The sequence below is a fragment of the Lynx rufus genome, unplaced genomic scaffold (assembly GCF_022079265.1).
Source record: "Lynx rufus isolate CCGP_SWC_20201006 ecotype Redwood Valley unplaced genomic scaffold, mLynRuf1.p SCAF_16, whole genome shotgun sequence".
NCBI classification, from domain to species: domain Eukaryota; kingdom Metazoa; phylum Chordata; class Mammalia; order Carnivora; family Felidae; genus Lynx; species Lynx rufus.
Window position 1 is genome coordinate 18251872 of NW_025814830.1, and position 27165 is coordinate 18279036.

A 27165-nucleotide genomic window follows, 5' to 3' on the forward strand; every position below is an offset into this window, starting at 1 on the left:
CCCCACTGGAGGCGAACTCCGCTTCGCTGGGCCCATGGCGGGAACCAGACTCCGGAGAGACCCAACCCCCCCGGCCCGCTCCTGCTTCCTCCCCGGGAGGGACGCTTTTCTTAGAAGAGAAGCCACAGGGCTTCTTCAAGAGGGAAATGTGCTACAGACGTGAAAAGGCAAGGACCGAAAACCCGGGAAGGCGACCGTAAAAAAGAGCCTGACTGCAAACAAGGCCGCGGGTGTCGACGTGCAGGCAGTTAGAGCTCCGCGGGCCCAGCGTGAGCCCCACTTGCCTTCTTTTGAGGAGCAGGGGGACAGCTGACCGCTTGTCCACGGGATGTGTTTTGATAACTCCAAGAAATGAGAGGGTGTTTTATGGGAGGGTAATTGGGCATAATTCCCTTCACGACTTGGAGTCAACAGGCAGCCTCTACAGCTGGCCCTTATTGGGTACCATCAGCAGCAAACGCTATTTTCATGGCCAATTTATTAAAGACTCCGTGTTTTTGAGGAGACGTCACAAACACAAAAAGGGGTATATTTATTGATATGTTTAAAATATAGGTTTTTAACTCGATTCCTTCACCCTTAAAAACAAAGTAAAGAGATAGACAGATACAATTATGTTCTGACTAGTTGCCGCCGGCCTGCCCAATGGGAACGTTTGTATATAGTTCTCAGTGGCGCTGAAATCTGCTTAGGAAAGCAACAAGTCCTTTGTTCTGTTGACAACGGTTATTACAATTAATTCATTTCGTGATTGGTACTTGCACTGAGTGACAAGGTGTTATTTTACCTCAGTAAAAGTTAAAGTGGTAATACCTACATGCACAACACCACTGCGGGCTTGCTATCACTCACCGGGGACAAGAAAAAGGCTGACTTCCGGCTGTCGGCTCAGCTGCCGCCCTCCCCGCAGCCCCCCTACCTTGCTAGTCTGAGTTGGGGGGGGAGGGGAATGTGCTGGGTTACTCGACTGGAAGTTTCGATCTCCCAGCCCACCGGGTCTCTTGCAGAGATTCTCACAAAAGCGTGAGCGTGCGCACAGGTGAGGGGACCTGGCGGGGAGGGTGCTCTGGGAGCAAGCCGGATGCTGGCTAACCCTTGTCACTTGGCTTGTCACCATTTACCCAGCTTGGAATTACACTCGAAGGCCTGGTTCTCCTACCTGTGTCCCAGGACTTCTCAACCCTGGCACTAAGCTGACATCTTGGGCTGGATAATTCTTGGCCTGCCCTGTGCACCGTGGGATGTTGAACAGCACCTTTAGTCTCCACCCACTAGATGCCAGTGGCACCTCCCCAATGTCCCCAGATGTCCCCTGAGGAAGAAAATCAGGCCTGCTTGAGCCTGTAGGTTGGGGAGTAGATAGACGGCCCAAGAACCCTGCTCTGACTTATCCTGTGTTTAACCCAGAGGCAGGCCAGGTCACGGCCGCCCAAAGGAAAGGGCACAGGAGGACAGTGGACCTTTTGTGCCATGAAAAGGGTGGGGGCAAAGGAGAGGAGCCAAGCAGACGAACTCGAGACCCAAGTAGGGATGTGGCCGCATGACCCATTTCAAAGGATGCTTTTCCCCGAGAGCCCAGACTTGCTTAGGCCAGGATGCTCGAGAAGGGGCAGTTTCCGATTATAAGCCAATTCTGGTTATCTGAGTGCTCTGGGCTTCTGGATAATCAGAACCTCTTCTCTGCTCATGCATTCCTAGTGATTAGTTATTTGACTCTCTGCTTAACTTTCCTATGGAGACACTACCATGTCACATGGAGGAAGGGGTGCCGGTCTGGGACAAGGTCATCCTGGTTCTGGCTGGGAGCGTCTCGGGGAGGCCATGGGAGCAGAGTAGAGGCCCTGAGGAGCAGAGCTGTTCACTCATCACCTCCTTCTTTAGGGTGGTCCAGATGGGTTTCTGTAGCAGAGACACATAACAGGGAAGTGCTAAATAAATCCTTGGCTGCTTAGCCTGGGTCCCCATGCATCGGGACTGAGGGCCTGTCATCTCAGCTGCCCCCGAGCACGGCTGGATATTGCCAGTGTCCCCAGGCAGCCCAATACGAGTGGGCTCACCTCTTTTCAGTATGACCGACTCGGTAGAACTCGGCTTCCTCGTACGGTCTGCGTTGGAAAGCCACTGACGGCGAGCCATGGAAATCCTCCCAATTTTTTTTTTTATTAGCAGTATTTATCACCTTCTCAAAATCAATTGCATATTTTAAATGAAAACAAATGACTACTTCTAGACTAATCAATACTTGCATCTTTGCCTTTCAAAAAGTAAAAATTTGATGTAACGAAATCCTTATCTTTGCTCCCCTCGATCCAATTTTAATATATAATTCAATATTTAGTAAATATAATCCTCTTTGTGCAGAACAACGTCATAAAAAATGCAAAAGATTTCACGGTATCTGAGACCTTGTGAGGTAGCAAGTGTTGCCTCTGTCGGCTCACCTCGGGGCTCTCCACGTTCTGGCCCCTCCATCGGTTATCAGGACCTGTTTATTCCTATTAAGCCAAAAGAAAAGGGTTTATATATTTAATGATTCTAAAACCCAAATGCTACCTACTATCTGCACAATTGCCATTTTATCTCTTTAAACTTCTCCAGCCTGACGTTTTTAAAAGGGCAAAAGCAGAAAACCCTTATATAATACCTAATTTGTACATCTGCGGTTCCCTCTGACTGGCACAGGCACCATATGTTTTTAATTATCATAATAGCCCTAAAGAACCTGTTCGGTGGGAAACACATATGATCCTTTTATTACTGGTTTGTAATTTAAACAGTTTTAACAGAAAAGGTCTGGCTATAGGGGAGTGACAGGCTCAAAGGCCTAAGATCCCAGTCACGGACCTCTGGAAGCTCAAGTTCAGATCCCACCCACCGAGGCGGGACCTCCTTCCCCCCCGCTTGACAGAGGTAATTGGTCACATGTGAGGCGGCTCTGTGGGACCTTAAAAGACATGATCTGTGATCTCCAGCGATGCCGGGGTTTGGGCAGAGCCTGACACAGTGAGAATAAGGTTGATAAATATTATTCTAGTCTGACCTCTGCTGCTTTCGCAGCTGGGGCTGGGCCTGAGGCAGCACCGGAGGGAGGGCCCGCTGGTGCCCTGGGCCACCCACTCTCCGCTCTCCCCCACCTGGACCCCGGGGAACAATTGCAAGGTGAGGGGTCAGGTTTCCCTGAGGCCCGCTCATTTGCGGGGGAAGTTTTTTCCTGAGGCTGAACGGGACTGAATAAATACAGTTCCAAGAATAACTGGTTCTCGGGCTGGGAGATGAAAGGAATCTTGGTATGGTCCAATGCTACGCTGTCACTTAGCGAGAGGTGAGGACACCACGGGGATGGGAATAGGGGTGCTCGGACAGTTCTGGGCCAGCTGGGTCACCTGACCCCACCCCCCGGCACCCTGTGCTGCCTGTTCCCGGGGGTCAAGTCCAGGTTCTGGGATTGAATCTCTGCTTGCAATCACCCTCCTCCTCTCCCTGGCCCCAGAGCTGGAGTTGGCAGGAACGAGCTATTTTTGTGTATTTCTTGGTTGTGTTGCTCATTTTCAATGCATCTCAAACAAGGATGACAGGCAGGGGAAAGCACCGGCCACCCACAAGGAGAGGAAGCAGGAAGGTCACGCTCGGGGATGTCCACTGCCTGGCCTTGACTCTCAGCGCCCTGACGTGCTCGCTGCGTCAGCCGGGATCAGCTACACGGCCTCTCTGTGCCTCTACCTTCCCAGGTGTAAAATGGGTAGAAGACTAAGTGCTTTTACCTCGTGGGAGTTTTAGGAGAGTTAAATGGAAGCATCTTGTCTGTATTATCCTCTCTCAGGTACTTAGAGTGGGAGTGGGTCCTGACACACAGTAAGTAGTTATTATTTTAAAACAACCTTGGCAGATGGAGGGATAGCTCAGAGGATCGGATCCTGCTGCTAATGTTAAGGGGGTCATCCCCTGGGCGTGGGGAGATTACAGGGGGAAAAGTCATCTTCCTAAACACTCGAGCCAACCCGCTGGGGCGTGAATGGGACGAAACCTTGGGTGGTGGCCGATTTCAGGGAAACTTCTCTCAGGAGCCCAGGGGCTGAGGGCAGGGTTAGGAGCGACGGCCACCTGACTTTTCCTCTTCGCTGTCCAACTAGCCGGCCTGATTCCACTTGCTTGCCATTGAAAGCATCCTTCTCTTCTCTACCGCTGGTTGGTTTTCGCCTCCAAAGGTAGCGATTTTTTGTTTGGTCACGGCCTGATGTTGGAAATGCAATTTGTACAGGCAGTATGATGTAGCTGGTACTGGGTGGTGAGCCTGTGCTCGTCACCAGACACAAGCATCTCACTGCATCCCCTTCCCTGATGCCGCGGACAGCTACCCTCATGCCCCGGGGCACAGCTGAGGTTCAGAGGGGGGTGGTCCCGACTGGAGGCGTTGGAAGGCTTCTCCACCGAGGAGAAAATGGCCAAGTCACCCAACAATCCTTTGGCCTCAGTTTCTCACTCAGAAGGTGGGCTCTGATGACGCAGTGAACTAGGTTGGGCAGAGGTGGCTGGCGTGGCTGGTGACCCTAGAGTGCCGAAGAAGGATCAGCTGGCGTCAGGGGCTTTACGTGAAGGGGGCGGCACAGGTGGGAGCCCAGGGCGAGGCTGGGAGCCCACCTGCCTAGAGGGCGGGTGAGGCTGGGAGCCCCCCTGAAACCGAGAGACCCCGCCCCATCTTTCCTCGTTTGGGACAAGTGGCTCCCCAGGCCAGTAGGGGAAACCAGCATTCATCTGGCCATCCGTGCCCTTGGAGGAGGAAGGACGGAGTCACAGGTCCAGACCTGGCCCCTTGAACAGGATCAAAAGCAAGCTCTCTCGTCAGTTAAACAAGAAGAGGTAGAAGGGCTCCAAGCCCCTACCCCAGAGGGGCCGCTCTTTCCTTTTGGCAAGCAGAGGGCCAGATGGCCACCCTCATTTGCGATGTCAGTGGTGACCTCTCGACTCAACAAACAGCAAGTGCACCTTAATCAGAGCGCGCCCTTCCTGTCCACCAGACAAGGCGATTGCACGGGCCCGCCCCCCAAGGAGACAAGACCTTCTTAATCACAGGCTGCTTGGAGGGGCTACGGGGAGACCAGAGGCCCCGCCTGGCCCACGGCCGGCAGTGACCCACCTCCCCACCGCCGATGCCAGCCCAGCTCGTTTGCCCAGCCGAGCCCGGGCTGGGATGAAGGCGCCTCCGACTTTGCAGTCCCTGGAATAATAACTCACATTACTTCGATCCCATCTGCACCGAGTGAAGGCAGAGCAGGGGAAGGAGCATAAAACACAAAGTTCCCACAGACAACATCTGTCTTAGTGCAAACAATGGACCATTATCTTGTAAATAATTCTGATTAAGCTGCAGCATTTCCTCCTGAATCTGGTGGTTTGGAGCCCCGGAAGGAGGAGGTGCTGTTACTCCGGGCCTCTGCAGCCCCCTCGGCCGGCCCCCTCAGTGTTCCCTCTAGAAATGGGAGAACCGCTGGCCCAGCAGCCAGGCCCTTCCCATCAGCACAGTGCCACCTGCACGCCTGGGCGGCTTCCCGAGGGTTCCCCTCGGCCCGGACCCGCTCATTTCTGCTGGCTTCTCTTCCCCCCCCTTCCTCGAGGCTTTCCTCCGTCTGCCCTCTCCCCTCCGGGGGCTTTTCTTCTATCATTTTCTTCTGCTCTGTTCGCATTTTCTCTCTTGGCTTCTTTCCTTCACTTCTGTCCTCCAGGCCCAATTTCTGTTCTGGTTCTTCGAGTCCTCTCCCATCATCGGGTCCTTCCGGCTCCCCATCCCTCTGTCCACCTTCGTCACAGACTAGGCCTCGCTACCCACCTCCTCCGCCTCCAGCATTTCATGAACCCACCCAATGCTAGGGAAACCCAGGCACTCTGCCTATATGAATGAAATGCAAAGGCGTCTACCCCAAAGTCCTCAAGGAAATTCCCCTTGGGATTTAAAATTAATTGCCCTGAGTGTGATTTAGAGACGACACTTCAAGCCCAAAGTTTTCATGTAAAGCAAAAGCCACTGGTACCAGAATCCTGTTGACGGCGAAGGGATCCCATTCTAAATCTCCTAATTGTAAATCCTGTGTAGCCTTAGAACACAGGCAAGATGGCTCCATTGGAGGCCACGGGGGTGATTTCTGCACATCCCGGGAATGCGACCGCCGAACCTGAACCGAACAGTTTCCGCTGTGGAGGTGTCCGCTCTGGGATGGGAAGACCGCTAGCCCGGCAACTTAGACAGAACCCTGTCCAGTGGTGTCTTCAGACGGGCAAGGATGAGGGACACCATACCTCGCACTTGCACTGCCCTACCCAGATGCTCTAGCCACTTGCGAAGGTCTTAGCGAGCTCTGAGTGTTCATGGTAGCCCTGCCTGGGTCCTGCATAGGGGCAGAAATCCTTAAATAATTGAAATGTGGGCGACTCGCCAACCTCCAAGTCACTCGTTCATATTCGCCTTACTCTCTAGAGGGTGCATAAGTGTGCCATTTCATGGCAGACAAAACTGAGGCAATCAGGTTATATTCAATCGAAAACAAGAGACCAAGGGCCTGCGGGGTTCACACTTGGAGACAGCACATACTGTCCCAAGTTTGGGGGGGGTGTGGATGGGTGCGGCTTGCTAGCCAACAGCAACTTTGAGTGGCCAAGAGAGCCCTGAGGGTAGAAGGACGGAAAGGCCCCCCGCACGGAGGAGGATGTGCACTGTCCCTGTGCCCCAATGGTGCACGACAGAGTATGATTCATACCACACTCGGCACCTCCTTTCTCTGCCTCTAGGTGTCACCAGGTAGGAGTGCCGGCTGGGAGCTGGGGGTTCCCAAGAGGGACTACTGTCCGAAGAGGGACACACTGGATTATCAAATTGGTACCTGTAATGTGTTTGAGGAAAACTTAATCATGGAAAATACTACCTTCACAAGCTCCACTGTGAACACAAGAGGTTGAAAATTGAAAAGGAAAAAAAAGTCAAATGATCAAGTGTTTCTTGCACTACCATGAACTCAAAAATCCAGTTGTACTGACTCCCCCTTTAGAAAAAAGGAAAGGGAAATTCCTCAGGGCTCTTATGATTTAATAAAAATGTCTTCACGTTGAGGTGAGTAGTCACAGGCCCCACGCCCTCGAGCAGTAAATAGTCTCGGTCAATCTGAAGTCCCACGTGTTCATGCACTTGTGGGGACACCCGCTTGGCTCCCACACCCAGGGCCCTGCTGAACTGAGTGTTCCTGAGGACTCTAGGGCTGACCAGGTCCTACAAGGTCTCCTGAAAAGTCTGGGCTAGAAAGGACCGTGAAAGTCAGAGTCTGAGACCCAGGAGGTTACTGAGGGGACGTCCAGGCACCCCTTCCTTTCGCCAACGGAGAAATGGTGCCCAAACTAAAGGATGAGCCGTCGGAGCTCCTTGGAGCTCGACTGCTGGTAGGACGCCTGGTCTCCTGACCCCGAGGCCAGCCCTCCCACCTGGCCTCCTGTAAGTTTGTGTCTAAGCTGAGAGGCCAGGCACTTTTCAACATTTAAAATGCACAGTTCACTTCCCACAGGGAATCGTGGCATGAGTCTCTATCATCCTTGGTGACCTTATGCAGTAAAAACTTTCTGGCCAAGGGGTTCCCACTTGTGGCACATGTCGTTGGTGTCCTACTTCTTCCTTTCCACTCGGCATGCCAGTGGCCTCTTGTGTCTCTCTGGACGTAAGAAGACTGCTTGGTCATTGTGTGGGCTGCAGTGACGCTCAACTAAATACCACAGCTTCTTCAACCCTCAGTGGGGTAATTCCAAGATGAGCTCCACACAATGCCTTAGAGGGTCCCCAGAGGCACTGAGTGCAGACCCCAACAGTGGCAACTTTCTCATTAACACACCTGGGCAGCTTCCTCCCTGCCTTGTCGCCCTCGCTGCTCCCTTTCTCATGGCTCCTGGGGTCTCCGCCCACATACGCTACCTCCCCCTGGGTTCTTATCTTATGGTCTGCTTTTTGGGAGGCCCCAACTAGGTCACCAATGGGATCTCGGGAGACCGAGAAGATTAGTGGACTCTCCTTGACAAGAAAGAGCCAAACATACCCCGGACCCCTAAGCACCCACCGAGGCCACTCCACGAGCCCACAGAACATCTGCCTGCGGCCCTGCCCCAGGTGTGTGAACACCTGGGAGTGGCCTGTCCTGGGGATCCGCCCAGCCCTCCCTCCAGGACATACAAAACCCTTGAGTCAAAAGAGAAAAGCGACTTGTCCATCATATAAAAAGAGCAATAATTTAGGAAATTAATTGCAAATTTACTTTCCCTGCTTGGGCGCCTCTCTCCTTTTATGTGGATAATTGAGAGCATATTATATTAATTTGACAACAACAGAAGTTCAAAAAGAAAACGTAACCTCGCGAGCAGCGGGTTACGATTAGATGGGTGTGCCTGGACAACTCCACAAAAAGCACGAGAGAGAAAGTCGTCAGAAAGCCAGCCGGCGTCTGGGCGCACAAATGGGTGTTTTTGCTAATGAAATAGCTTCGCAGAGTTCCCCAACTTTAACCTTGAAAACGCACACTGTTTGCTCAACAGGCGGAATCTGCTCATGCAGAGACGACGCTGCCAGTGTGCGACTGCGTACTCAGGAAGGTAATTTAATCATCATGACATCTCTGAGAAAGTGACTATACGTGAGCCATAGTCACCTCCCAAAGTTTAGATTGTTTCCCCCACCACCAGAATATCTGTATTTCATCAAAGCAAACATACTTCCCCACGTGTGTAGATGAATTAGTGGATCTGAGGACTCTGTCTTACCATAAGGTGCAGACCACCATCCCCTTCCTCCGGCTATCACGCCTCAAGGCACAATCACCTCCTCGAAACTTCAGTCTCACCTACCAAGGGGGGGGGGTCCCGTTCACCTCAGATCAGTGGGCCGGCCCCGCTTGGGAAAGGTCAAGGGCAGGTCCAGGAGGTGATGCTTGTGGCTGCCCCAAGTGGAGTGCAAAATGGTGGGGCTTGTTAGAACCCCATGTGGGGATGGCGGGGGGGGGGTGGGGGGGGCGGGTGGTGACAGCAGGGAACAGAGCTGTGAAATGAAGTCAGCTCGTTCCAGAGACCCGAACCCACCCAGCTCGCTCACAGCAGACAGGATGTTCCCAAGAACGCTCAACGGGTGAGAAGGGAGTTCTTCCCCCTAGGCGGGAAAGAGGGGGAGGTGAGTGGGAAGCAGGGGTGCCATGAAGGGAGAGGTGGGAGGAGGCTGGGACTCGATTCATAAAAGGATGAGAATCCACAAAGGTCTCCTCTAAGCTTGAGAAGTCCCCACTGGGGAGAGACTGAGGAAAGACCCCCTGCCTTAGACGCGGAAATGGGTAGAGACCCCATTAGGGGATGGGCCCAGGGAGGGAGACAAAACAGCAGATGCCCAGATAAGCAGCCCCAGGAGCCCTCCCACTGTCAGCGTGATGCTTTGTCCCTTTCAGTGGTACTCCGTCCGTACCCAAGGCCCCCCGGCCACTCACTGGACCCCTGAGTCCCTGCTGGCTTGGCAAGGTCAGGGCTGTGGGGTGGGCAAGGGGTCCTGGAGCATGCAGGGTGGCTGTGAACGGTGAACAGTGCCTCGGGCAACGTGTTCAACCCTGAGCAGAGGCACTGAGGCCCAGCAGCCTTCCAGAGCCCTCCTTCTCCCTGCCTGTGCCCCCAGGCCTAACGCACTGGTCCAGAGGGGCCCAGGGGTGCCCCTTGCTGCACAAGGTGGGTGCTGGTGAGCCCCATCCTGGGAGCTGCCTATGCGGCTTCTTAACCCAAACAGGGCTTCAGGCCCCAAGGAGGGAACACAGCACCTCCTCACAGGTGCAACGTGCCCACAGAGGTGATGCAGGCCCCGTGGAGCCCTCGGGACTCGAGAACCCAGGAAAGGGCACAGTTCCCCAGACTCAGGGGGCACTAGAGATACAGACAAAACCCTCCTGGAGTCCTTCTTTCTGTCAGGCTCAGGGTGGCCACGTGGGCCTGGGGCCTGGGGCCTGGGGCTGGGGTCACTTCCCTTTACCTTCACTGGGCATGGTGGGGTCCATCATGTTTTCTACCAGTACCCACAGTGCGTGTTCTCAATTCACCGTGAACAAAGAATCAGGAAGCGGTTGTGGGCAGAGAGCTAGTAAACCTTCTTCAAGATCTACGCTTTCCATGTGGGCTTTGTCATGTGTTCTCAGACGCAGAATCTCTCCCTTCTCTCCGCTTCTCTCAGATCAGAGACAATCTCCTACTATACATGGTCTTTGGGGTCGGGATCACATCAACAGTTCACAGGAGACATACTGAAGAGAATGTTCCAAGCAGTCAAGGTGCTGTGACTGTCCCGTTGCTAAGGCCAGGGCTGTTCAGGGGACATTCCCAGGCTTCCATCCCCTGGCACACACGGGACGCTTGACTTATTTGGGAGTGTGGGGACATTGTCAAAATGATAATACCTCCCCCCCCCACAACAGGACTAATTAAACGGGGAGCAGGCGTGTGCGGGGAGTCTAGACGTTTCCAAAACAGACCCAAGCAGGAAGGCTTGGAAACGCTGAAGTGGCAGGGCCCTGAAGCCCAGCTCATGGACAGAAAAAAATCTAAGCAACAAAAACAGGAAGCAAACTCCTTCCCTCCTGTGCACCACCCCCACCCCCGCCCCACCACCATGATATGGAGTGGGGCACCAGGCGGGCAAAAGCCCGTGACAGCAAATACAGGCACAACCCAAAAATCTCCGCGGACAAAAATATTCCAACTCCAACAATTCCCAGCGCCTTTCCATTTAAAGCTACACTTCACGGGGGGGGACCTGGGTGGCTCAGTCGGTTAAGCGACATGATCTCACGGTTCGGGGGTTCAAGCCCCTGCATCGGGCTCTGTGCTGACAGCTCGGAGCCTGGAGCCTGCTTCAGATTCTGTGTCTCCCTCTCCCTCTGTTCTTCCCCCGCTCACACTCTGTCTCTCTCCATCTCTCAAAAATAAATAAACATTAAAAACAAATTTTTTTTTAAACTACACTTCATGGGATTCAAAGCACAGGTGGGGGTTCGCTGGAGGGAGGCTGGGTGTGAGCAGTCTCTTCCCCACCTGGGCTGGGGGACAGCAGCCTGTGCGCTGCGTGCCTCAGTGTCCCTGCGCGCGGGGCCTGTGAGCAGGCCTGGGGGGTCTCGGTGCCCAGAGTCACTTGTACAGAGACATCCGCACGTGTCACCCGGCGGTCACCCACCCACCACCACGTCACCTCACCCAACCTGCAGGTGCCTTTGCATTTGCCCGTTCGGGAGTGGTTACTAGTGGGGCCCGCCTAAAGGTGAGCCGGGGCCGGAGGGGGTGGGTGGGAAGCAACCAGTTGCCCAGCCAACATCCCAGTGGAGCAGCAAACTAGAATTCCCTGAATGCCCTGTGGACGCTTCCGACAAGGGAGGATGTCACGGGGTGGGGGTGCGGGGGGGGGAGGGGGGAGGGGGCGTGTTGTGGAATGAATTAACATAATGACTCAAAACTGCACTAATGTTTCACAGCTTTTTTTTTATTAGCAATACCAAGATAAGTTATTGAAGCATTTTTAGTATTGTTTTACATTCCATTCATAAATGACCTAACTTGTAAGTCAGCATACAGCACACTTAAAGATATAGTTTGACACTTATTCAGAAAGCTACAATTATTATAACTTACATGCCTTCATTACCAGGAACACCTTAATATAATCTTCTAATTACTTCAACAATACTCTAGTCCAAAGCACACGATAACCCAGCACAAGTTTTACACATTTTTTGCTTCAGTCACCATTTTTGAAGTTATGGATGCCAACGTGCCTGTACCCTGGGATTTTACTGTCGTCTGTTCCCGGTTAATAGGACAACCTGACACAATATTCAACTAGCAATAGCACTGCTTAAATACTATGGAGAAAGAGAATTACTGCACTTTTCTGGAGTCTTCTAAAGTGTTACAAAATACAGGACAATCAGACACAAGCAGGAATGCCAACGAGACCCTCAGGGCCCGCCCCTGGAAGCTCGGCGAGCTGGCGTAGCGGAACCCCCCCACCGCCCCCGCCCCCGGCCCCCAGTCAGATTTTTCACAGGTGAAGGGACCTCCAATCCACCAGCGTTTGTCACTCAGGATTCACGACTCGGAGGGAATTTTCTCTCGTTCAAGTTACTAAGCCTTCGCGATCCATGACTAATAGTGGAACATATGGGGCAATATTTTTAACCTCCCTGATTCTCTGCTATATATACTGTGGTGGGGTTGATGTGTCGTGTGTATACACATACCTGTGCCAATAGTAATTATTTATTCAACACACATATGTGTATACATTCTTCTCTTGACTTTACACAATTAACAAGCTGCAGATAGCCACCGAGGAGCACGAACAGACAAGGGCAAGTCCAGCTAGACCGACTAGAACGGGGGGTGTCACTTACCTGCAAGAAAATGTGCAGATTCATTAAACAATCCAGAAACCACGTAGGCTAGAGGCATTCAAAAGCAAGGACAGGGCCACGCTCCCTAATTGTTTAATGGAGGAATGACAATAAAGCAATATTTATAAAATTTGGTCCTTCCGTCTCTGGCTAAAGCAAGAATAGGCTACGTGATTAGAGCAGGTTGGCAATTAGGCGTAGAGGTGCTGTTGATCAGCGCTAAGTAATAGGAGATAATTACTACTTATTTGAAACCTGGGCTTTGCACACAACATCTGAATATAAAAAAGAAAAGAACCTGATTCCTTCAATAGCTAAGACGTGGCCTGTATCTACGTGGCTGTCAGTGCCAAGCATCACTCCGAGTCAGCAGCGGAAGGAGGGAGAGGCCAAGCTTAAGCTCAGGACACCTGCACTCAGCGCAAGACAGCGAGGGGGTCGCGCTGTTGCCGTATCACACGGCAATGGCCAGCGGGCGGGCTTGGAGAGTCTGCACGTCCCCAGGGATGTGGGTGTCTGGTCTGACAGCACTCTCTTCCCTCAGCTTTCTCTTCCTCCCTCCCAGTCTCAAGTCATTACTGGGGAGAAAAAGATGTGTACGTTGTGTCTGAGTCTGTATGTGTATTATTGTTATTATTATTTTTGAACCAAGAGCTCGGTTGCTGTCTTCTCTCACCCTAGGCTGGGTCCTGGGCAGTACGTATCGAGCAATCGAAAAAGAATATGCACACAGAAACCAAGGTGAAAGCTACCAGACTTTTCTCCTGCTTCGGAGGCACTGTTGATTCAGACAGTAGCTTTTGGAGCCAAAAATATGCAGCAAAAGGAAAGGAACATAAACAAGGCTAAATGTCACCAGTGTTTGCCGACTTACAGACACCATCCATTTGTTTGTTCTGAAATGACGAGTGGACCATTTGGCAAATACAATGGTATTCACACAACAGTTCTGTCATCCTGCAGTGCAAACGACATCACGTCAGTGGCATTCCCATTTAATCTACAAAGAGGGAGGGGGGGAGGAGGAAGAGAATGCCCAGAGAGTTTGCAGAGGCTGCCATCCAAAGAGGCTGCCTTTTCGTCAAGACAGTGCACACAGTGAGGCTTTGGACGAGGGAAGAGGAGAGCCCATCCGTGGGTGCCAGTTTCTGCAGGAGATCCCAGGGGACAGCACCTCCCCTGTGTCCCGCCAGAATCTGAGGGACAGGTTCTGTGGCTGGTTTTGGGGCAGCCAGCAGGAGCAGAGCGGGCAGCATGGAGTACTGTTCTGCACTAACTTAAGAAGGATGTGCCCTTGGACTTCAGCACTAGCCAAATGGTCCTCCCTACTGGGGTCTAACATCAGCCCCTGGACACACACTGTTCCTGGGAGCAGGCTGGACTCTGGAAGCCAACGACCAATCCGTAAATGATGAAATCAGGCAGAGAAAGCAAGTGCAAAGTTGTGCTTTATCAACAGTCTCTGCAAGCCAATCCATTTTAGAATCAGCTCATAAAGAAGAGAAGAAGGAGGAATGATTGCTCATCTGGCTTTAAATAAAGCATGGCAGCTTCAGAGACAAGGCCCTACAGTGGAGACGCCCAGGATCTTCTAGGCTAACGGCCCTCCTTGGTGTTGGCTGAACATGGGCTCCTATACACTTGGCGGATTTCGATTTTGTGGTTCTCTTCCTGTGCCATTTGCCTAATTTAACCTCCTTCCTTTATAGGAACCTGCTGGCTGCTAAGCCACCCCTTCAATCTTAGGATCATCCATAAGACCAAAAACCCTGGGCTGTGCACCTGTTGCCTATGCTTGGGTGTCTTCACACACATGCATGTGCACACACGCATACACACACATGGGGAGCTCTCACGGTGTTTCCACACACTCCAGCCAAGTCCCCTTGGAAATCTCTGACCACAGACTTTAGCCAAAGTTTGGTCAAACGCTGAGGAGGAGGGACCTACTCCCTATGCCAAGCACCTGCCATCTCACAGGAAGGAAGATAATTGGGTAGAAATTGAAAGGGTGGGGCCACTGCAACGGGTATCACAAGGTCACCAGCAGAATCTCCTTGCTATCCATGACCTGTAGTGGCAGATGTGAGGAAGCAGAACGTATCTCTTAAACCTTGATGGGAAGTGAGATTTGTACTTGCTTCATGGCAAAGGGAGACTGCAGCCAAAGGTCATCTGGACGTTGGCACCACTCTGTCACGACAGCCCCACGTGGACATTCACTTCCGCTATAAAACACCAACACAATTGAGAACCATCTATCCAACCTCTTCTACATCCATCGTCTTGTTTCATCCTTCCATTTCTGCCCATCACTGAGGGAACTGAAGCTTCCACAGAGCAAGCTCCCTTCAGAGCCAAGCTCCTGTCCCTTCCTCCTCTGCCTACACTGGCCATGACTGGGGAGACTCTGGGACCTCCATGAGGCACGGAGGAGTCTTCTCCTGCAAGTCTCTGTGCATAGGCAGAGATGTGACCTTCTGGGAACAGGTACGCCAGGCCATCGGGGTCTACAAAGCCTCTCTCTCAGGAAAGTCTCTGGTGTCTCTGGCTTTGTCTCGAGTGGCAGTAGGTGGAGCCCCACAGGCACTAACCTGGGCCTTCCCTGCATCATCTCACTGGCCCTCGAGGCAACAGCAGACGGGTTCCTGTGTGTCTTCTCTAGGGACACACAGCAGCACCTCCTTCCTTACGCCTAGTTGTTTAATGATCATTTGTGGCTCCTCCTCCTGCACTGCAGGGCAGGGTGGGGTGGGCGTGACAGAGACCACACCGCCTGCAATCCTAATGTATTTCCTCTCGGGCCCCTTAAGAAAGTAGTAGCCAACCCCTGCTTTAGACTGTGTAGCTGGTAAGTAGTGAATATTTTCAGACTGCCGACACTGGAAATCAGCGAGGTTTGTGGAGGACGGAAGTCCCATTTTAACAGCGTTCAGCTCAGATGTCCTAGTTCATTTCATCACACATCTTAGCATGGATGATGGGAAGAGGTTTCGATGGACCCCGCATTCTTTTTTTAAGGAGGGGTCCCGATTCTCTCTCTCACTACTGCGGGAGCCCAGGGAACCTTCGGTCTCAAGCATAATTTGGGTTAGGAAACCAGTTCCCCTACAACCTGAGAATAACAAGTTAGGACTACTGGGGCCTCTGTTGCTAATGACCCTGCCTTCCCAATAGCTTCTCCTGGGGCCTGGTGGGTGCCTCTGTCCAGAAGCCACTGCGCAAGGCCTCATGCCCATGACAGACACGCTGGTGGAGTCTCCTCGTTCAGCCTCGCTTCCCTGCGTGGTGGTAACTCCAGAGCTTCGGGGGACAAAGTGTGTCGTCCTTCTCGCTGCCTTTCCCTTTAATGCTGCCCATCAGCCTTGCCTCTGGGCTCACCAAAAGACACCGAGCAAACCCTGCTTGCCGGACTCAACACACGATGACCTCCAGCCATCTGTCTCAGGTTTGAAAGGCAAAGAGTAAGGGTGATCTGTGGGTTGCTGTCCAAATCCACAAACTGGGGTTAAATGTGCTCTGTAACCCTGCCATGCAGCCAGCCCTGCAGGTGCTGTGCAGACCGGCCTTTGTGCCGTCTGGGGCACACAGAAGCCCATGCCGTCCATGCTGTCTGACCTTCGCGCTGCTGGCTGACTCAACAGTTCATCCAAGTGTTTCAGCCTGGACAAGGGGATTGCCCAACCTTGTCCTATCAGTGGATGTGAGCACGGCTCCGGCCTGCCCTTGCTCCCTAATTAAATACTCATGTGGCTCCTGTCCCATTGCAGGACCAAGGTCAAATCCATTCCAACAAACTCCAGGGCACATCCAGGTTCTCTAATGACCCTGAATGACCCCGTACACCATGTTTCTTCAGCAGAATAAAGAAATGTGGGCTATGCCTGGAGTCTGAAAGACACCTCAAGAAATGGAAGCTTTAATTGGAGTGGGATTTCACCCAACGAAATCAGGTCCATAGTGGGATCTGACCTACTCTAGAGCCAACAGTCCATATCCTCCAGCTTAATCCAAGATGGCTCCTTCTCGGGATCTTCTGTAATACGGCTTCGACAGGCAAATGCTCTATTCTCTATGGAAGGACCTTTAGAAAGTTCAGGCACGAGCTCTCAACCATGGCACGTGCTACAGGAGTCTCCTACCCAATGGGCTGGGTTGGCCCCCCTCCTCATCTCTCTCTTCTGAACCCGAGACAGAAGTGCACTGGCCAGGCACGGGCAGTGCCCACTGGCCAGGAACCTAGGTCCGTGAAGCCACGCAATGGAAGACCAGAGTTTGAGCAGTTAGGAAGCAGGCATGCAGAGATAGGGAAGCACCTAGAAGTACAGCCTACAGCATGAGAGTCGCCCACAGACTTTAGGGTTAGATGCCACCTCCTCCAACTCGCCAGCATGTGTCTCAGAGTTGCTGCTGAGCTCCGTGGGGAGTCTGTGTGATCTGAACAAGATTTTGACTGATGCTTCTTCAAACACTTTCACATCCCATGAGAATAGACACAGACGGACATTAGCTCCTCCTACAAGCCTGTTTCTGGGGGCATCGAAGTGGGGAATTGGGTTTACTAACTAGACAACCGTCAGACCCCAACCTCTCCTGAGATGAGGAATACCGGAATAATTCTTTGGTTTGGCAAAGCCCAGCTTCTTGAGGAAACCGGATATCAAGCTGGTGGTTCCATTTGGAAATCCATATCCACTTTGAGTGGAGCAGAGAAGAGGGAAGAAACGTCAGGAATATTTGATTTCCTGATGCCAATATCATTTCCACTCTTGCAAAGTCAAGCCAATAAGGGTTGGAAGTTTTCAACCATCACTTGTGCTCCTTGCAATGCTAGAGAGACGGTGAGCTGCACCGTGAGCGAGATGCCCCCAAATGCCCATTCTGTAACCAGCGAGGCTCCAGTTTTCCTCCCAGATACCAACTGGCAGAAAGGGTGAATATGCCTACCTCGGCCCCCCATCCCCAACCCCCTGGGCTCTGGGACACATAGCAGCCAGTAAGAAAATAAATCAAGATAAGAAGATTTTGATTATGGAGGGCCAGAGATGGGAGCGGGGAGTGAAGACAGGGCAGGGGCAGGCCCCACCTGGAGGAAAAGGGACAGTGCCTCCGGCCCACCCCAAGCAAACACAAGGGCCAGGGGAGGGCCTTCCCGGCTGCTTCCAAGCTCGAGCGAGAGGACACAGAAGAAATGAGGCCCAAGGAAATGCAGAACCTGTGCTCTCTAAAAATAGGCAGTTTGTGGCCAGAGTTCATTCTGGCATCTTACCATGAGTGCAGGGTAGAGCTAAGACCCGGACCCCGACCTGGAGAGGCAACCAGGATGCCTGTTGTTTTCTTGCCTGGCTGGCCCGAGGGTCTCCGTTCCCCTTTTGAGAGAGGAGCCACAACTTAGACCCCAGGATCTGTGGCGCAAGGGCTGAAAGTGAACTAAGCGAAGTGTTTTGCACATACCCTGGAGCTGTCAGGGGAGTGCTGTGGGCTGCTGTTTGGGAGGAGGTGAGAAGTGCTCCGTTTAGAGGACAAGGGCTCACGAGACACCAGGCCCACTGACGCTGCCTCCCCTCCACCCTCACTGTGCAGGACACCAGTGGGCGAGCTCCTCCAAGGCAGGCAGCCTTCCTTCAGCATTGATAGGAAGACGGGAAAATTAATAGGGGTAAAACGAGCTCATTTCAAGAAGAATGAGCTTATGAACATGCCAGGTTTTGATCTTTTTCTGATGCATGGATTCCTGGCAGGAACTATGGTCCTACATAGGTATTTGAAAGAGCTGAAAATAGACTTAAAGAAAAAAATACCAAACAACAATAAAGGAAGAAAAGTCACAAACTTAAAACAACAATGAAAAAAAAGAAGACTTAAACATCGCTCCCCCAGAAAAAAAGAGAAAAAAAATTGGACTGACATAAAACCCCTTTCTCCTTCTTTTAAATATTGTTTTTAACAGCTTCACACGCAATGAATTATATGTGGATAAAAATAGATCGGGGGGTACTGGTTAATGGGGCCTTGTGAATCATTCAGCGCCAGGAACCGTCAATATTGTTTTGAACTGTCAGAAATCCATTTAGTGATTTTTGACAATTCAAAAAAAATATTTCTGACTGCTTGATCCAGTTCTCAGTGAATTAGGGAAGGAGAGGGTAAAAGAAATATATCAATTTAAATTGTGCACCCAGTCCAGCTTCCTGAATTCTGCTGTGTGCTCAAAGCAACATCAGAATTTGGAGGTTGAGAAATAACCCCTTCCATTATCCACCTTTTCTTCCTTCCTCCCTTCCTTCCTTCCTCCCTCCCTCCCTTTTCTTCCTTCTCTCCTTTCCTTTTTTCAACAGGTGCAGTAGAGTCACAGAAATCCATTCATAGATTAAACGTGGAAAGGTACCACAATCATTTGTCTCTGGCAAGGCTACATGGGACTAGATACAATACACTGAGCTCCTGTTCAGAGAGAGGCTTTCAGCGAGGAATATCTGGGTGCCAAGAGAATGTCTTTGATCCTCCCTGCCCACCCTGACATCCATTTGATCCAATTCTAGGCTCCAAATTTATTATTACGTCTTTAAGACCTGGAATTACTTTGGGGTAACCATATTCTTTCAGGAGGTAAAGAAGTGCCAATTTGCTAACAAGATCGGGCAGGCAAAAGTCCAAGACACACAGGATCACAACACTGCTAACCAGGGATTTCACAACGTACATTGCTTGTTAGAACATCAGACAGACAGGTGAAGATACAAAGGGACAGAAGGCAATAATGGAAGGCCCAGGTCACAAGTCACTGCCGTTCGGAATGTCTAAAGAGGAGTCACAAACACCCCAAAACAATCGCCCTGGGTGGAGAGAGGATCACTTTATTTCTACATTGTGGTTAGTGTGATACGATTTTTAGTAGCCTCTAAGTCAATGTAAAGAAAAGTTTAAGAAAGCAGGTCTGGCTTAGCAAAGCAGTAAGGAAGGAGCTGTCTTCGGCCATCTTATGCAGAAGTTGAAAATACTGAAGGGTTTGCAAGTTACCATGTCTTGTTGTCTGTGTTTCCGTTCTTAAAAATATGTTCCCCCTCAAGTTACAGATTAAAAACAGGAGCAGTTCGCACGGGGAGACCCCACCCCCCCCCTCCATGCCTTCTGGACGGGCATCTCCGATCACTGGGGTGCAAACCGGGACAAAAGCGTGAGTTCTAAACCTTCGAAATGAAACGGACTCTCGTGATTGTCTACACTTGCATATACAGCATTGTCGGGGCGGTTAGTTCACACATGTGCTCACGGAGGAGTCTACCTCATTTTTTAAAAATGCACAATTCAGCACTGATGTTTTGGGAAATGAACTGAAGGAAGACGATTCTAAAACTTACCACACAAGTCTGGCCTCTTGATACATCCAGAATTTGCTGTGCTACTTGCCAGGCCGTTAAAGGCTGCTAAGCCATCAGAACTGTAGGCCCTGAGGACCGACAGCATGTTCATCGGCTTCTCCAGGCCCGGGGGCCCCCGCTCCGGCTTGGGCAGGCCCGCCGAGGGGTCCTGGGCTGGAAGAAGGCCCGGGCCGTGCCACTGCTTCTCGGGCGCCTGGGGCAACGGTGACACGAGTCCCTGGACGGGCTGAGGGGCGCCTGTGGGCGGCAGGCCATCCCCACCGTCGCCGGCGCTGTCCTTGCCGAGGGCGGACTGTGGCTTGCTCATCATCTCCGGCTCCGTCTCGATATCCTCCTCGTCGTTGTTCTCTCCCTTGGAGGAGTCCATGTCCTCCGAGGAGGCAATGTCGGAGAGGTCGTCGGTAGTATTCTTGTTTGCGGTTTCGGGGATCAGGATCGGGGCGTCATCTTCCGAGTGGGCCTTCCCATCGGGCTCCTTGTTGGGGCAGGAACTGGAGGCCCCCGAGCCGACCATGCCCGGGTACACGCCAAACTGCTTGTAGAAGTCTGATGGGAAGTTACAAAACGCGGGGTCCACCAGGCTGGGCCACGTGCCGCTCTTCTGCTCCCCCAGAGTCTCCTTGACCGGCCCTTGGGCCGTCTTCTCGGACGCAGACTCTAGAGGCCCAATCACACTGGAAAGCGCCAGCTCTTTGTTTGATTGTACCGAGGGCAGCAGGGCCACCTTACCGGCCTCCCGGGCTTGGTCTTTGCAATTGAGGGTCACCCCGACGGCGTTATCTTTGCGTTTCGCTTTGCCCAGGTGGTTGGCCTGCAGATGAAGAGCCATCAGCTCCATAGACGATGTCGTGAAAGCACAAAACAAGCAGCCGTGCCACGCGATGCTGTCTTGCACGGTCACCGACGAGCCTGGGAGCGAGGCGGCGTCCGGCCGCACCGACAAGTCTAGGGGCTCGTACTGAGATTTCTCCGACTTCCTCGCGACCGCCTTACCGCCCGCCTTGTCCTCACCACCGTCCGGCCCGTGCACTTTCATGGACGGGGGGTCAGACAGGGCTTTGTCCTTCGTGTCCTTCTCCTTCTTCAAGGAGCTTAGGACAAAGCTGTCCATGAAAGCTTGCAAGGACCCGTGGAAATTCACGCCGTTGTTCACGATACTTTGATAAGCTCTTCCGATTTCGGAGAAGTGGGTGCTTTTGGAAGGAAGGTCGGCACCTTTCAGGGTGTCCGAAGGAGCCTCGGAAGTCATGCCGGTGGCCTGCCCCGAGTGATCTGCGGACGAGAGCACTCCCGCTGTCCACTGCTGAGAGGCAGGGCCACCTCTGAAGTCGATGCCGGGGAGACCCTTAAAGGCCCCCCTCAGGATGTCTGGCCTGATAAACAAAGCAGCTTTGTTGGGCAGCTCGTCCCTGTGGTCTTGGTTTGGGGGCTGTCCAGACAGTGGCCCGGCTCCGTTCTGCCGCTCCCGGTGGTGTCGTTCTAAGTGGTATTTTAAGGATGCTGACTGGGTGCCGGCATAATCACAGTGGGGGCATTTGTAGGGCTTCTCACCTGCAAGATTTCGGTAGAAGGAGAAAGAGAAAAAAGCGTTTATCTCATTTTGGTGTGCTGAACAAGGCTAGAAGGATCAACATTTGTTCTTGGAAACAAAGCAGCTCAAACTAATAATTAGTTAGAGAGCAACTGTTTTTTAATAGAAGAATAATTCGTACTCTTAAGCTTTTTTAATGATTTTGTACCATTTGGGACTATTCAGGAATGACATACTATCTACACACAATTAGCTATCTTTTTCTTTATCTAACATGTGAAAACGGCTGTAGATTTAAAAGCTATGATTATGAAAATTAAGCATAATAATTTCAACCACAGTGATCATTAAAAGTAGAAGTTTAAAAAGACAAAGTATGTAACAAATGGGTGGTTGCAATATTTTGTGTATACAATAGCTCTAAAATTTGTTTAAATTATACACATGGAAACCATTTTTAAACCTAAAAATTTTATGGCACTGTTACGCAAGACCGAAATGAATGATTTAAGTCTTGCTCTGCAGTAAATCATGGATATAATTAGCAAATGGCATACTGCACAAGTAATTTATCATTATTTGGAGGGCACCATTCCAGACGAGCTCAGATATCTGCAGACCTACTGCATTGTTTCTAAATAAAGAACTATAAATACCGATTCTATAAAATATTAATACCATTACAGTGCATTATGATTGCAGCATGTAAAGACATATAGTTAAGATAAAAAGCAGTCAATAAAACTTAAAAGAAAATGAGTAATAAAAAAGGTACAAAATATATTTAGTTTCTGTATTTGAAATTAACATTATCTACTGGTCTTTGTAGTGCCTTAAATTTGTACTAATGGCAAACCTAATGCTCCGGTAGTAAAATGTGTAATTTACCTATAATAAGCGCTTTCTAGAGAATAAAAATAGCTTTAAAGAGTGTTTTAAAACATATAAGATCATTTTCATGAATTAAATATTTATTTAAATTCAACACCCAACTTCTTTGTTCTTTCCACCACGGAAAAAGATACCGTAACATACAACTTGGACCTGCCCGCATTGTGGGATAGAGGAAGGGAGGAGGATAAACAGATGTGGATTTCAATGTATTCCAAGAATTTGTTAGCAATCCAGGGTCTCTTCTAGACTTTGGAATCAAAAAGCTCTCTGGAAGAAACGGCATCGTGGCAGTCCGTTAACTTCTTCACAATAGCACCCTATCAATAGCCACGGTCATTTCTCCCAGGAAACTCAGCGGCCCCCACCCATTCCTCTGTTTGTTGGTAAGCCACACTGATATAAAAAGCAACGGCAACTCATTGGTGAGTGGTGTATCCCCAAGACATTTTACTGTGTCTGTCTCAGCGGATGCTCTGACTCCCAATCTCTAGGCGTAGGGCACTTGGAGGTAACAACACTCTAGAGGCGGGGAGAAGGATTCCTTGACTGAGCAGGGGACTCCACATCATCTCCAGAAATCATGCCGGAACCTTGGCGGAACTATTGTCTGCATCTTCAAAATGGTGGCTATGGGCTCCCCATTCACTCGTGCAAGATGCTAAAGGTCACCCCTGGACACGTCAGAGATGGGAAGGGAGGCCGAATTGGGAATGTATGTCTCTAAATTGAAAAGTCCCAATTGTCTCTGGCTAGACCAATGACGTGGATCTAGCAGGAAGAGTATCCCCTTTGAGCTAAAGGCATAAATGGCCTCGGGCACCATTTTCCCACTTTCTGGAGTCAGATTCACTCCAGCCATGCTATTTGGACACCTCATCAGAGGTCAGGGAACCCTCAGTGGGACAGACGCTATGGACAGGCACTTCTGGGCTGACCCAGCAGTCCGGTGGCCGGTTGGAGCAGAAGCAGGTTCTGGAGCTGAGGGGATAGCAGCCAGACTTGTGACAGGAGACCCCAACTAGGAACTCAGAATCCTGGCTCCCTAGGTTAGCAGGAACGTAGGGGAGGGCCCTGCAGTGAGAGCTGGCAGAGGTGAGGCCTGCAGGTACTGGGTGAAACTCAGGATGCATTTCAGAAATGCACCTGGAAATGATTAAGTGCATCTGGCAAGGGGTTCGCAGAGGATGCATGGGCGTTCATTAGCAGGAGCTACAGAGGGAGAATGTGGACTTTTGCCTCCAGGCCTCAGTGGGGGTGAGGGGGGTGGGTGTTACTAGGTGGGGACTGCAGTGATGCATAAGGATGTGTGTGTATATTTCCAAAGGACACACATTTGAAATTCACACTAAAGCAGTGGTTCTCAAACCCATTAGAATCACCAGGGGATTTTTAGACACTAGTTTTGGAACACAATGCACAGCACTTCTGATTCTCTAGGTCTGGGGTGGGGGCCAGAAGGCAATATGTTGAACAAAGTGTCCCTGGTGATTCCGATGCAGTGTAAAGATCGTACTTTGAAAAAACCCAGGTGAAAGAAACTGCTTGGGGGCTTTAAAAAAATGCCGACACGTGGTCCCTCCTCCACCGCCAGAAATTCTGAGTTTATTTCCAGGATGAAGACTGGGATTCAGGTCCCTCAAAGGCCCCCATGTGGGCCTCTGCTGAGCCTGGGTGGAGAAGCGCCCTTGTAGGTAGACATTGTGGGGTGGCTTAGCAGGGAAGGTAGTCCGCTGGGGACCCTAGGAAGTGTTTGCTAAGTCTGCAGTGGGGACCAGAGGTCCCATGCTGGTTTGCACTCCCGGGGACACAGGACCCATCTTGGGGACTCGACTTCCTCAACCTGTCATGTGCAAAGTCAGCGTTCTTAGTGCTGAGGCTCACGTCAGCTCTGAAGCCCGTGTCAAGAGCAAAACCAGGTCTCCCGAATGGGGCCATATTGTACATGTACAAACACGCGGGCACCCACACACACCCAGAAACGTGCAGATCTGTTCACACACAACGTTTAGATTGAATGAGTGAGCACCTTCACCTTTCGCCTCCCAAGTAGGGAGGGAAACTGAGTGAGGAACCAGAGATGAGGCGTCAGCACCCATTGCTTGCAGGGGACACAGATCATACGCCACTAAGGCAAGTGGAGTCCACACACATACACGCCACATAGACCTACACGCACACACGCATTACAGCCCGTCACACACTCACACAACATTCATACACACACGCACACACACACATGTATTACAACCAATCACACACTCACACACACATACCACACCCAGCACGTACCCAACACCCATATACACATCACACACACACATCACACACTCATATACCACATGTGCATACTACACACACACACACACACAACATACACACCTATCACACATACACATACCACACACACACACATATGCCATGCACACACAGTGTAGGAAACTCTTCTTTGTTCAACCCACTTCTCTTTTGCAGCTCTTTGGCCTCCACTGCTCCAGGAGAAACAGGCCGTCGCTGAGAAACGGGATTTGGGGTCTCTAAGGGTCTAGGCCCTGCTGGATTGGGGGCTACTTAGTGAGTTTGCAAAGGTGATTTTGACTGCACGTGATACACACAGGCTCTAGACTTTCTCTACCCCTTGCCCACGCTGACCGAATGGTTCTGCATGGTTCCACGGCCTGCCTCGTTCTTCCTATCACCCCACTTCTGCAGACAAATGCTCCACAGCAAATTTCCAGGGGACAAATCCACCCCTCTGGATTTGTGTTTTAAAAAAAAGATACTTGGGGCGCCTGGGTGGCTCAGTCGGTCGAGCGTCCGACTTCAGCTCAGGTTATGATCTCGCAGGTGACCAGTTCAAGCCCCGCTTTGGGCTCTGTGCCGACAGCTCGGAACCCGGAGCCTGCTTCGGATTCTGTGTCTCCCTCTCTCTCGGCCCCTCCCCCGCTCATGCTCTGTCTTTCTCTGTCTCAAAAATAAAGATAAGCATTAAAAAAATTAAAAAAAAAAAGATCCTTGATTTTATTTTCTTTATAACGCTTAAACGATTTGCATAAACACTACTGCCCTCTCCTTGACGCCCTCTCTCACCTCCTGGGGCCTCGTCTCAGAGAGGGTACGGGGGACGCTTCAGACCCCAGCTAGTGGTGTGTGTTCCTGGCCAGGCAAACCCAGGTATGGAATCATCTGGGATGAGTGTCTCCTGGCAACCCCAGGCAGCCCAAGGGTCCCACTGCCCACTGGAAACATTCCAGTGGGTACACAGACATGCCTTCCCCCAAGGGTGCATCTCAGAGTGCTTGGGAGACAATCTCCCGACACTGGCCTAAACAAGATGGAGAGAAACCTGTCAGCACCTTTAGTAGGCTCTGAGGAGAGGGCAAGCCCTTCCCTTGCGTTTGGTGACCGCGGACACAGAATCTACTCGTGCCAAGAGCCGCTTCACAGTCAGGGTCTCCGTATCTGGCCACGTGTTTTGACCCGAGTGTGCTGGGCTAAGTCTCACACAGCCCCAGGCTCCTGCCCAGGACCGAGTCAGGGAGCCAGTCAGCCCTCTCCCACCCAGCATTCCCCATATGACCCGGTGGCACAGGCGACCCCAGACCCTGCCTGCAGCTCTGTCTAGTTGAATGATTGGCCACTCAGGCCATCAATTGGCCCGAATCTACTGGGAGGATCACTCAGACTGCCCCAAGCTTTCAAGGGGGTCATGAGTCCTCCAGTTACCTCCATGACATTTGGGACGCTGTCTTTTCGTCTGCCTGATGTTGGAGGCAGACACTCAGATGCCGTCAGAGCCAGGCGGATCACAGAAGTGTGCGAAACAGCAGGGTTTGGGGGGAGGGGTGGGTGGCTCTCCTAGAGAGCAGTCGCCCCCGACTACAGGCAGCAGGGGCCATGAGGACCGCTGACATTCTAAGAAAAGGCCCTCCGTCCAGATTTCTACATGCAATATCCTGGTTCTTAAATATTGGCACCTGCTTTAAAACTTTTTCCAACACCTGGAGGACCACAGTACCTTAGTCTGCAGACTGGGTCTGGACTGGGCGGACAGTATGAAACCTGCATCTGGGGAAAGGATGCCCAGTACTGAGCTATTCACCCAGGGAAGAAAGCAGGTCAGAACACTGGGGGCCCTCCGTGGGGGAAGCCTCTCCCAATATTTTAAAGGAACAAGGTACGGGCACAGACAATACACTTGTAGAAAAGAGAGCTCTGCTAGAAGAGGCATGCTGAAATAAAAAGTCATCGGTTCGTCATTCCAATAGACTAATGAATTACTGGAAACATCTTACATTAAAGCAGTTCCTCCCCGACACGTGGTACAAGATGTATATTCAACTTTGGGATACCACTGATAACTTCTCCCAGGCTCTGTACCATAAATTTTTAGAAATATATGACCAAGTGGTTTAATTAGTTCATTGTACCTATTTTTACACGAGCACGTCTTTCATCGTTCTGAGCCTCCACTTTGCACTTCATGGGCCAAAGGAACCCTCACTGTTGGGGGGAGTTATTTTGGCATTATTCGATGGAGCCAATACCCCAACAGCACCTCTCCAAAACTAACAGGTGGATTCACATTATTCTCTCTGGAAATCCCTTTACCGAGCTTTTAAGAAGTGGCTCATGCTTCTAACGTGTGTGTGTGTGTGTGTGTGTGTGTGTGCTAATTCTCCAAAAGTGTTTTAACTTTTAAGGTGAGTAACTGGATATTTCCCCGTATTTGCATCCTCCATTTGATATTTATTTAGTCTTTCTACATGTCTTTACTTAGTTAATACCAGGAGAGATAGATATGGTGGTGCCTTTGCAGCCAAGCTTCAGTACATTAATATAAATTGTACACTAATTCCCCCAAAGCATATATATGTTGTAAACCTGAAGACTTTTCACACAGCTGCTTATTGCTAAACAGTGCCTTGTC

The 27165-nt window shown here is 51.1% G+C and overlaps 1 protein-coding gene across 1 annotated transcript in view; it reads right to left on the reverse strand.

The window, feature by feature from the left end:
- ZNF536 (zinc finger protein 536) overlaps nucleotides 1-27165 on the reverse strand; it is a 235430-nt gene that overhangs the window by 124385 nt on the left and 83880 nt on the right. Inside the window, exon 3 of the mRNA XM_047078373.1 lies at nucleotides 19793-21364. Within this exon, the coding sequence (XP_046934329.1) occupies nucleotides 19793-21364 (1572 nt within the window). The remainder of the gene's footprint in view (nucleotides 1-19792; nucleotides 21365-27165) is intronic.